Here is an 11,715-nt window from a genome sequence, read left to right on the forward strand (position 1 = left end):
CTTTTCAGGCCTGTTCCAGTCATGCATGCACACATTCGGCATGAGATGGCAGGTATGAGGAAGAGGGGGGGGGGAAAAAGGGTGGATCACACAGAAGACGCGCTATTATTTTAGCTATTGTTTTGTTTATGGGATGACCTAACCAACTTGTTCGGAGTTTATTTTTATTTTGTTTGCCCACACACACACACACACACACACACACACACACACACACACACACACACACACACACACACACACACACACACACACACACACACACACACACACACACACAGGTATGCTATATCCGTGTCGGCTACGTAGGCGAATAATGTCGTCCATCCTGCGGGGAATTTACCGCTGAACTGAAACATTGTTGGAATTGTTTGTCAGCTGCAGCAGCTGCGAGTCGTTTCAGAGAGACGTACGCGATGGAAAAGAAGAGTGGATGGAGCAGAGAGAGAGAGAGAGAGAGAGAGAGAGAGAGAGAGAGAGAGAGAGACCGACAGCCATTTTCTCTGTCGTGTCGTAGCTCACATTAAACAACGCGAACAGAGAGCACTTTTACTGGCGGGCTGCAGCCCAGGAAATGGTCGAGAGCTGCCGTCTCTGTCATTTCGCTCGTTGAAATGACACGACAAAGTAAATGTTTAGCCCGTCTACAGCGTCGGGGGGAGGCGGAGAGCCTATGCAGCCTAGCCTATATATCAACCGTTCACAGGCTGATGTGACGTCCAAATGCTAGCAAACAGGAGCGATGTTTCGGGAGGTTTGTGGACCTCCTCTGACGGCACATGTTTCCTTTAAAGCGCCCTCCAGTTATTCAGAGGAACAGCAACATCCATAGCTATTAGTCTGCCTCATTCATTCGGCTAGCCTACACGAATGGCTGGAATAGGAAACCGTGGAAAGAATATCCTACGTTGTCATTTAAGCTGAACCCGTAGGTCAAGTGTAGGCTAAAGAAACGAGTCGAGCTCCCGCTGGGTCTCTCTCAGCATGTCAGGAGGATTTATTCAACATCTGACATAACCAGCTGTTCGGGTCAAAATGATGCACTTTAAACGACTAAAGTCCTCTTCAAAGGCACATAAGTGTTGGTAAAAAAAACCCAACAACCATGTCATTCCCGGCTTACAGTGGATAGATTTTCGTGGGTTTTATGGTTTAACGAACAAGCAATTAAGAACGATTATTATCCAATCATCTCGAGATCGTGACCTTTTTCCTCGGAGTTATAGGCTAGGCCTAACAGCCTATAGGCTACTTATATTTAACACTGTTAACACAGACCTGTAACGTTTAATTTACCACACTAGCAGTTGCGTTTGTAGTCCAGAATTTAAACCTCAAATTGGCATTTCAGGTTCACCCTCAGTTGAATTTGTTGTAAAAATTTCACGTGAATGAAAAGACATTGCTTTCCATATGTGGCAGTCCCGGCCTGCCGCTACACACAGCGGGCAAATAGCTGCATGGTCCGGGCAGCCCATCTGAAAATAAACTCACAGGCTCTGTAATAATCCTCACGGCCCGCAGCCCGCAACACACACACACACACACACACACACACACACACACACCACGCGCGCGCGCACACACACACACACACACACACACACACACACACACACACACACACACACACACACACACACACAAATAAATAGAGCCATGTACAGATTTAGCAACTTCTGAGGTAAGGATGGCCATTTAAGAGCATTATAGCAGCCGCCCGCCCTTTCCAGTTAACCACTTTTATTTTCCGTGGAAAACCAAGGACACACACACACAAGTCCATATGTCACTTGCAAACAATTTTATTATTGCAAAATGTATCATAGGAAGCCTTCATTTTATTTAGTCTGCACACAAAACATCAAAAGTGCCTCTGATCATTGTTCTCACAGAGCAGTTCAATGCACCTCAGATCACATAGTGCTGGAAGGGATTGCTGGGGGGGGAAAAAAAAGTACAGGGGGCATGTATGACACAAGGGAACAGATCTGGTTATGACAAGCATGTGTGCTTTTACATACTTTTAATTACTGTGACGTTGCAAAAGTCACTCAAAATATGACAGAAAGACAATCCATTCAATCCCATACGTAACTGTGTATAGCCTTTTAACATGTCAGGGAGGCAGAGAACAGAAACATGAAGAAGTGAATCATGGAGCACGCAGCTGGTGGTACTAATCTATTGGATTACACAGCTAGACAGGCAGTGTTAACAGAGATTGGTGACTGATATAAGTCAAGTGAAAAAAGCCAGTTTTTAGTCACTGCGCTGCTACAAAACATACAATAAATAGAGTCACAGAGTTGTACATCTGCCGCCTTAATGGAAGTGACTTGTGCTCAGTATCGGATCTCGAGATGCATGATGCAAAACACACTTTACCTTTGAACGGAGGTCAAATAAAAAGGAGCATAAATCAAACATTAACAATTAATAATCTTTCATTTTCCTTTTTAACAATGGAAATCACATTTATCGACAGAAAGGCGCTTCATTTGACTTTATCTGCTTGTTTAAGCACGCCCAATGGCATAATCTGTCCAAGCGGCATGCATCCTTGTTTAAATCTGTCCATCTGTTTACACACACACACACACACACACACACACACACACACACACACCACACACACACACACACACACAGTGTAAATTACCATGTTTCAATAGTTTTTCTTCCTTACAAAATTCCCCCATATAGCCTACACTTGTTTATCCTTATCTGAGATGCAGACAGTTGAGTGTATAATCAAATTATTGAGTATTTACAAGAGTTAAGTGCATCTTTAATCAAAGTGTAGACATTTATTTGACCTAATTTGGCTTTTGAAACTATGTTAGAAATAGCTGAAATTAGATACTGCATGTGACAAAAGCTCCAGCAGTAACAACAAAGATCTTAGAAGAAGAAATATGCAAATAACGCAATAAAGGATTTTTTTTTTTATATCTGAACTATACAAAAATGAAAACAAACATCAAGGGGGGCAGTTGTACATTCAAACATCTGAAAATACAAATATCTCTTATGTACATTTATACAGTTGGTACCCAGTTGAGTTACACTTTGATGTATTCCTTAAACGTGACCGTGAGGCAGTTTGTAGTAATGTCTGTGATCACTATATTCCCAAGGAAAGGCTGGAAAGAGGGAAATGTCTCCTCTTTTCTCTTTTCCTGGTCGGAAACGGACAAAGAAGTGATGTTCTCCTCCTCTGTAGTTTTTTGGGTTTCAGTCCGGGGCTGACTTTCCGTCTGTGCGTCCGTTTGTGTTTTCGCTTGCGTGTCTGTTTCGTCCTGCGTGTGTGTTTTCGCTTGCGTTTCAGTCTGAGCCTGTGGGTGTGTTTCAGGCTGGGTAGCTTTAGGCCTGGACTTGAACATGCTCAAGTCAATCGGCTCCTCTTGGTCCGCGTACCCGCAGTCCTGCAGTCCAATGGGACTCTGGTGTCCGTTTTGGTCCATGCTGACGCTTTGGGTGGGTGAAGACACCGTGTTGGCAGCGCCGATGCTCCTGGAAGTCCCAAACCTCTTACTACTCCCATGCTCCTCGCTGTCTGTGTCACAGAGGTGTCGCTTCAGTCCTTGAAATCCACCTTGGCTTCCTCTTTTGTCCAGTGGGGAGGGAACTCCCCTATCCAAAGCCAGGGCGAGCGGATTAGGCTCGGTTGTCAATTGTAAAGGCCGATGGGCTGAAAGCTGCCCCTGACCCCCGACCCCGACGTGTTTATCCTGTTCAGTCACAGTTGGCTCCGATTTGGGGGACTGTTCCTTTTCTTTGGGGCAGTGTCCGTTTAATCCAGAACTGGGAACCCTCGGTTTGTCTTTGGGGTTTTTGGAAAATCCGTTCATGAGGCCCAGCTTCTTGACGAGCTTCATCTTCTCGAGGTGGTTCTCCGCGCCGGTGTCTGTTCCTAGCGCCGGCTTTTCGCCAGTTTCAGAATCGCCGTTTTTAACCTTGGCCGCTTTCATTCCGTTTTCCATGTACTTGCTCATGACAATAACAATCCGCCCGTTCTTGTTTTTGTTCTTCACGATCTTTAGCTTGCCGTTGCTGACGCCGTTCGACTGCGCTAAAGCGTCCTCTTTAGGCCTGGCCGTCTCCGGCTCTTTGTGGCCATTGAGGTCTGCCGGAAGCTTCTTCAGCTCCATGGTGATATCCTTGACTTTGGTCAGGCAGCCTGAGTCCTTGTCCCGGACCCACTTTTGCTGCAGCACCGGGGGAAGGTTGTAGCCCTTGTTAGCCAGCTCCGGAGCTTTTACCTCTCGGGGTTTGGCGAATAAGGGCTCGTGGCCGTTGAGGTCCGGCTGGTAGTGGTGGTGCTTCTTGCTGTTGAGCTGATAGTAGAACTTCTTGCCGTTGGCCTGCTGCTCGGCATCGCGCTCCCTGCACAGCGGCTGGTACGGGTGGTGCTTCTTGCTGTTGAGCTGGTACTGCTGGCCCTGGGGGCGGAGCATCTGGATGGGGCTGGGCTTCTGACAGCTGTCCTCGTCCAGGGACGCCTCATGAAGGTCCGCCAGAATACTGGATCTCCGGGCGAAAGAAGGAACCTGTGCAACCAGACGGTAATTTGTGTTATTAAAAAAAAGCACAGTAACATACATCTATATATATATATTTATTTTTTTATGGACATCACAGTATCTACTGGCGCGATAAACATGCCGCGAAAGGCTGGGACATATCGCGAGAGACACTTTTAGTGTGTGTTGAAAGAAAATATCAGTAGAAAACTCCACATTAAAATGTAACAAACATTCTTGTTTTAGTGGTGCATTTTATATTCAGCTCAAGGATCAATGTGTTCAGTGAAAGAATGCTGGAAATGATGTCCTTTCATTTGTTTTAAATTAAACAAGTACACTTTAGTATCTGTTTATTTATCTTAAGTGATATCGTTATTGCGATATTCAACAACCTTATCGCATATTTTCCTCATATGGCGCAGCCCTAAAGCACATCCCTCTCGGTGGGGCATTTGACGAATGGTTAAACTGTCTCCAGTATCTACACATGTGTCAGGCACCAACAAAAAAAAAAACATGGTTCATTGGGGCCCGTGAGTTGCACTGAAGAAATAGTGCTTGGAATGTGTGCGGGGCTCTTATTTCAGGGGCCTCGCTCGATGTTCACACAGGCCTCCCACAGCTCCCGTACAGCTCCTTCAGCCACCGGCCTGGCCATCACAGTGCCATTTCAAAGCGTCTCCTGTGGCTGTGACCTCAGCTCCGAGGAATGTCACTGTTGTGTCCCGTCGCTGACTTTAGCCCATGTGTTACCACCAACACCCTCCTGGGAGGAACAAAAAGGCTCCTCTGAGGGGTTCCCCCGGCCTTTTGGATCGCTGATTGATGCGCTTAACGTACGAGTCACAGGCAGTTAGCTGCCACTGTTAGGTCAGGGAACTGGTCCCTAAAAAAGAACTAGATCTAGAATTACATATTCTAGCACTCCCAACAACTATGTTAAAGGGTCCTTACACTGATTTTACACATGAAGATCAAGTTATCTCATCATGGCAGGAGGCAATACTGTGAAAACAGTTGTATAATGACATCTGTGGCTCTGGAGGAGCTTTTAAAGCTATAGACCCAGTGACAATGTTTGTTTGCACGAACTTCCGGGTAGAAAACTCCCGTACATACAATTTAACGGTAATAAGCAAACAGGAACAAGGAAGAACTGGCTATCCTCCCATCTCATTCATCTAAAATGCATGTTTGATGCTATTTATGTCAACACATTCACTAATGGAGAGCTCATTTACCTGTTGGGCCACATACTAAAGAAACTGACACCACCCAGACCAGAAGTCGGTCAGACCGGCAGGTGACATGTCGCTGTTTGTAACGCTAGATTTGGTTTATCAAAGCGCTTGCAAAGCAACACGGGACAGGAAATAATCACAGCAGAGACTTCAGATAGCTCGGAGCACCGTGTTTAACTATATATCTTTAAAAGGTTACTGTTAAGGCTGAAAATGACAACACTTTGTCTATATTGCCTCCTGGGATTTGAGAGGGAATTGTGCAAGAAAACGGATCTTAAGCATAGCTGCGATTCATCGTTAACATTATTGACGTCAGTGTTCGGTGTCAGTATTTTCTCACCTGAACCAGGAGGTGCTTGGGCTTGGGTCCTCTCTTGCGATATCCCATCAGCTGCTCTTGGCGTTCCCTGTGGGAGAGGAAAACAGCAGCCAATCAGTGAAAGCATCTAGCAGAGATGAGTTGCTGTTGCATGGCAACACAACGTCACGGGTGTCCTCCTCAGGCTCAATCAGGAAACACTGAGTCCATGGTACAGGTTGCAGTTACACTCCTGATGCAAAGTGAAATTCATCCAGCATGCATTAAAGGAGCATCCCCCCACCCATCATTGTTATGCATTTACCTTGTCACAGTACCCTTCTTTATGTTTGTTACCTCATTACACTTAAGCTCAACCGTGGCTTCAAATGAGGCTTCTTCCACCCTAAATGACACTAATAGCCCGTGTAATGTCTGTATCCGCAGGAGAAGATAAAGACCAGCCCCTCTCTGACTTCCCTTTGCTTTCCTCCGTCTCCATGCGAGTCTCTCCGAGGCAGTAACTCAATACCGCAGACAGGAGTGATGTCAGTCCCCTCCCCCACCCTCCTCCCTCACATCTAATTACAATGACGACTCGGTGTATTTTCATAGCCTGGAATTCAGACGATTTGGCTCCCCGGAGAGACGCGCAATTAGTTTCAATAAAATCTCTCCTCTTTAAAAAAAAAAAAAAAAAAAAAAAAGAGAGAGAGAGGTAATTGCAAAAACAGACACAGAGTGACGTCGGTGGTTTGCTTTAACGTGTGACCTGCGCCCAAAAAGGTTGCTGCAAGCAAAAGGTGAGGGAGGCGAGGAGAAAAGCCAGGGACAGTTTAACAGGCCGTGCATCAAAAGAAATCCACTTACACTGTCCTTCATGTGGCGCTGGCTGGTGGTCGGTCACTCAACAGTCTATTTAGCAATTAGCCAAGCGGCTCATTTTACCATAGCAGCCCACTTTGAAGACCATGGACACATTGTCCTTTTACTAATAGAGAACATGAGGAAGTTGCTCCAGTTAGACATTGAGACGGCGCATGCACCTCTGATTTATAACAACTAAGCTGCTATTTAGTTCCCCACGAGTTCACACAGTCTCCATTTCCTCTTGCCTTTTCACTACATCATGATCAGATTAAGACGTGCACCATAATTTAAAGCCCCCCCCCCCGCCACTCTAAAAATGTGTTTGGCTTAATGTTACTACACTAGAAGAACTGCTGAAGGGAGAATGTTTCTCTGTTCACCGTAATATATTTGTAGAATATTTCTTTTAGGTTGTGTATTTGTATTCTACACTTGTATATATGTGTACATTGTTTTCATTGCTCTAAGTATATGTTTTGAGTAGTTGTTCTGCTATCTTAACTTATTTCTTGTATTTTCTGTATGTTTGTACTGTATGTTTTTGTAACTTGCTGCTGTTACACAGTAATTCCCCAGTTTGGGATTCATAAAGTCCATCTATCTATCTATCTATCTATCTATCTATCTATCTATCTATCTATCTATCTATCTATCTATGAATTCAATCTGAGTTGAAGATGTGGACATATGAGCGGAATTTGTGACATCACACAGTTGTGACACAACTGGTTTAATAGCCAATAATGGTGCAATGTGCAATTTACAAATAGGGTCATTTGTAAACTTGAAGACCGTGAACTTTTTAGTCAAGTAGGAGACATATTGTGTCTCATATATTGAACTTTTGAAATGAACAATGTTCATATAGTCATAGTTTTTTGGATGTTTCAATGAGGGAGAAGAAGTAGGTAGTCGTTTTATCAGTTGTAACTAACTTTTTTTGTGTGAAAAAGAAACCTCAGACATCCATTACTATTGAAAGCAAAGTGTTTTGCATGTCTTCAAGCATTTCTGCAGGGCGTCTGAAGTTTCAGTATCTACTTACATAATGGTGCACATGAGTAAAGTCTGAAAAAATAACCAATTTGCCAATTTAGCATTATCAATAATAATTAGTTTCTGGGTAATGCAATGGGTTGCCATGTCCTATGGGAGATGACACAGGTGCATCTGGTGACTGGATGGTGGGACAGCAGGGAGCACTTAGGCATAACCTGATGCTGACACTCAAACAACTATCAGGTGACAGAAAGTAGACGCAACAGAGTGTCACAGTTTGCTCTGGTAACCCTGACCTGAGATTAACCCTAACCTGACCCTCTGATGACAGCAGTGTTAATCCTAATCCCCCCCTCCCCTCACCCCCAGCTGCTGAGTTTCTGCACATTGTGTAGGCTAGCTAGTTTATTATCAACATGGGATTATCCATATAGAGTGACCAGGCAGCACAGTTCCCAACTACAAACATACAAAGTTCCTACTTTAAAAATGTGGATGAGTAACAGACCGTGTGAAGAAACTGGAAATGTAGGAAACTGGGACTATAAACCGGTTTGTGTTACTGTGTGATTGACATTGTGAGTCTTGACACGTGTGAGGTTGGTTTATCCAACTAAACTCACCTGTCTTGGAAAGCATCAAGCAGTCTTGGGTCCAGGATGTTTTCCTCTGGTTCCCACGTGTTGTATCTATTCAGAGAGCACAGAGTGAGCAGCGAGAACACAGTGGCTGACGATAGAAAATAGATAGATAGTTATTTTTGTCCCCAAAACGACCCTGGCCTTATAAATCCTCCCACAGCTGATATTTGTAGGCATGTACATGTGTAAACAACATGCTGAGACACTTGCGCTCCCTGTGGATGCACGTGTAATAAATCATGAGTAACTTTTACGCGCGGCTGTCGGGGTGGTGGTGATGGGGGTGGGGGAGATACAATGGCCTAGCCTCCACTCAACTGTAGATATATGGGCATTTCTTAAACACAGGGTTCAATTATAGACCTGTCTTCCTTTAATTGGCACACTGGGGATTGCATACATTGTAAAACCACATCCATCATCGAGGGCCAAAGCGTCGAGCGCCCAAAGCAAGAACGCGCAACCGCCCATATGCGCGCCCACGCTCGCACTGATGGACACACTTATTTTTTGAATGTTATCATTATGAGTAGTGTTACGTGTTAAAAATTTCAAAAATAAAAAATAAAACAAAAGAGGGCGGACTTACTTTGGGGACCATCCTCGCCACTTGACCAAGTACTCCGACCTCCCCTGTGAACGGAGAGAAACGGGATCATCAGCGCAACGTTACTTCACGCAGCAAAATGCACTCTGCATCGCACCGTCACATTTACAAATTACAAAAAAAACATGTGGTTCGGTAACAAGGTGAAGGTTAAAGCAAAGAGAAACGGCCCTCGTTTCCATGTGCACGGTGTGTTAAAAAATGTCCTTCGGTGCTCTCGTGACAAACCTTTCTGCTGCGCTTCTTCTCGATGCTCTCCACCGCAAAGACGTGCTCTCCCGCGGCGGGTAGCTCCATTTTCCGATACAAGAGTAGCGGCTCTTGTGTTTTTTCCTCCTCTGCTTCTTTCTTGTTGTTGCTATCCGACACCTTATCCTCGCTTCCTGCTGCTCCTCTGATGTGAAACGCAAGAGCCCCCCTCCTCCTCCTCCTATTTTCACTGCGCCTCTTCCCTCGCTTTCCCCTCGGAGAGACTCGCTCTGCAGACGGGCTCAAACTGCAGCGAGAAAACACTTCATGCAAATAGCCGTTGGCGTGACGTCAGCCGAGGAGGAGGTGACAGGGGCGGGGGAGGGGAGGGGGGATGGGGGGTTGTTCCCCCTGCTGCTTTCAGGCGCTATCGGAAAAAAGTGTAATCACGACTTTGGTGGCATATTAACAATATGTAACTCTATAGTTATACTGTGGGAAAAGATGGAAAAAGACAGACGTTTCTATGAAAACATTAAGGTGTGGGAATAAGTGAGGAGCATGGAAACCATAGCAACAACCGGTTACAGCCTACACGAGTGAATTCTATTAATGTCCTTTTTTTTTGTAGACCAATAAATTAACACTTTCTTTGTAATTGAACTCATTATTTCAGTGGTTCCCAAAGTGGGGTCCAGGGACCCCCAGAGGTCCTTGAGGGAGTTCCTGGGGGTCCCCAGCAAAAATGGGGATGCTTATTTTCACTATAATTCCATCCATAAGTAACACAATGCCAGAATGTATGACTATTTTGGACATGGCTTTTTTTTAATACACTTTCTGTAATCAAACATCTAAAAGCAAATCTTATCCAATGGGGGTCCGTGGTCCAATCTGTGTTTAGGAGTCCTTGACATGAAAAAGTTTGGGAACCACTCCTTATTTCACCTTTAGTCAGTTTCTGCATAAATTAAACATTCATACTTTATTCTTTGCTATGCAGAAAACACAATTGTTACAGGCTACCCAGACTTGTAGGTTTGAAAGAATGTGACGTTTGTTTTTTGTTCCAGCAGATTTCACAGGGTCTACCCTCTCTGGCTGAGAAGGTGCGTCAATGTGTTAGCATAGCTAATGTTGTGTTTGGTTCAAAATAAAAGCTACACGTATACTTCCATGGCACAGGAATCCGCACACAGATAATGATCATACGTTACATTCTTTATAATCAATCAAAGGCAAGCACATTTGCACAAAAAAAAAAAACTGAATGTGGTTCTCCAAAGTACGAGCTTAGATGAGACCCTGAACGCAACATGCGTGCCTCTTGTGTCGCTGGATGTGAAGCGAGATCCAACTGCAAGAGGGTGCTATGGAAGAAGAGAGCGGGTTATCCTAAACCGCGGTGGCCTCAAAGTGCTGCTCACTAACTCCAACGTTGCAGCCTGTCGAGGCCTTCTGCTTTATTCTGTATTATCAGGCTGGGGTCGTTATGGTTAGCCTTCTTTTCTATCTGGAGCTAGCCACAATATAGCCTACCACCTACAGAGCTATCCAAAATGTAGGCTATTTATGCGCTGGGCACATGATAGGCCTACAGCTGGGTTCACTTGTAATTATAAGACAATAAATATCAGAGAACGAATTATTCTACCTGAAAACTCACGGTAGGCCCAACCAACGTCAAGGCCAGAGCCTGTTGGACACTGCTTCGTCCCCGCCGCCATATTAACAAGGCCTCGTCTATCAGTCCTGGGGAGTCCTGGGGGAACAGACGCCGCTAGTGCGGGACTGAGCCGCCTCTGTGGGATGATAACGCTCCATGAATCATTGCTCGTGTAAAGTTAATTTGCAGGGAGAGCCCGGCTGCTGTTATGCGCATTACAATGAATAGATTTTCCATATCCTCTCTGAGTCAGGGTCACACAAAGACATGGCATTTCACATGGCACCGTGTCGCGGGGATTTTCTGCGGGATTTTTTTTTCCCCCACCCCGCAGTGTTAAGTGGTAGCCCCCTGGTTGTGTGGCAGCCAATGTAGGTCAGCATCCCCTGTCCGCCGGGGGCTCTCACCCCGCCGGTTTTAACTCCAGCGGGGTTATTTCTGACTGCGGAGATCCCGGCATGACAGGCACCAGCCGGTTCCGTTATCACTTGGCACGAAGTGCGTGCAGACGTGACTCACGGTAGGCTACGAACCAGCTAAAGGCCTGACGTGGACACACACACACACACACACACACACACACACACACACACACACACACACACACACACACACACACACACACACACACACACACACACACCCCTCTGGCAGTTTTGATTGGAAATGACA

General features: G+C 45.3%; 1 protein-coding gene across 1 annotated transcript; it reads right to left on the bottom strand.

The window, feature by feature from the left end:
• Positions 1–1,787: 1,787 nt before the first annotated feature.
• LOC120563042 (E3 SUMO-protein ligase CBX4-like) lies at positions 1,788–9,697 on the bottom strand. Its single transcript, XM_039807048.1, has 5 exons — positions 9,417–9,697; positions 9,171–9,214; positions 8,564–8,629; positions 6,114–6,180; positions 1,788–4,553 (listed from the first exon to the last, which is right to left on the bottom strand). The coding sequence occupies exons 1-5, from the start codon at positions 9,483–9,485 to the stop codon at positions 3,066–3,068; spliced, it is 1,734 nt and encodes a 577-aa protein (XP_039662982.1). The 5' UTR covers positions 9,486–9,697; the 3' UTR covers positions 1,788–3,065.
• Positions 9,698–11,715: the final 2,018 nt, after the last annotated feature.

The sequence above is a fragment of the Perca fluviatilis genome, chromosome 1 (genome assembly GCF_010015445.1).
Source record: "Perca fluviatilis chromosome 1, GENO_Pfluv_1.0, whole genome shotgun sequence".
NCBI lineage: Eukaryota > Metazoa > Chordata > Actinopteri > Perciformes > Percidae > Perca > Perca fluviatilis.

Bases quoted from the DNA above. Each gene is read 5' to 3' on its own strand.
- LOC120563042 (XM_039807048.1), bottom strand. From the start codon at position 9,485: ATGGAGCTACCCGCCGCGGGAGAGCACGTCTTTGCGGTGGAGAGCATC. The intron at 9,215-9,416 runs GTTTGTCACGAG...CTCCGTTCACAG, and splicing joins AGAAGAAGCGCAGCAGAAAG to GGGAGGTCGGAGTACTTGGT. The intron at 6,181-8,563 runs GTGAGTTTAGTT...CCTCTCCCACAG, and splicing joins CTTGATGCTTTCCAAGACAG to GGAACGCCAAGAGCAGCTGA.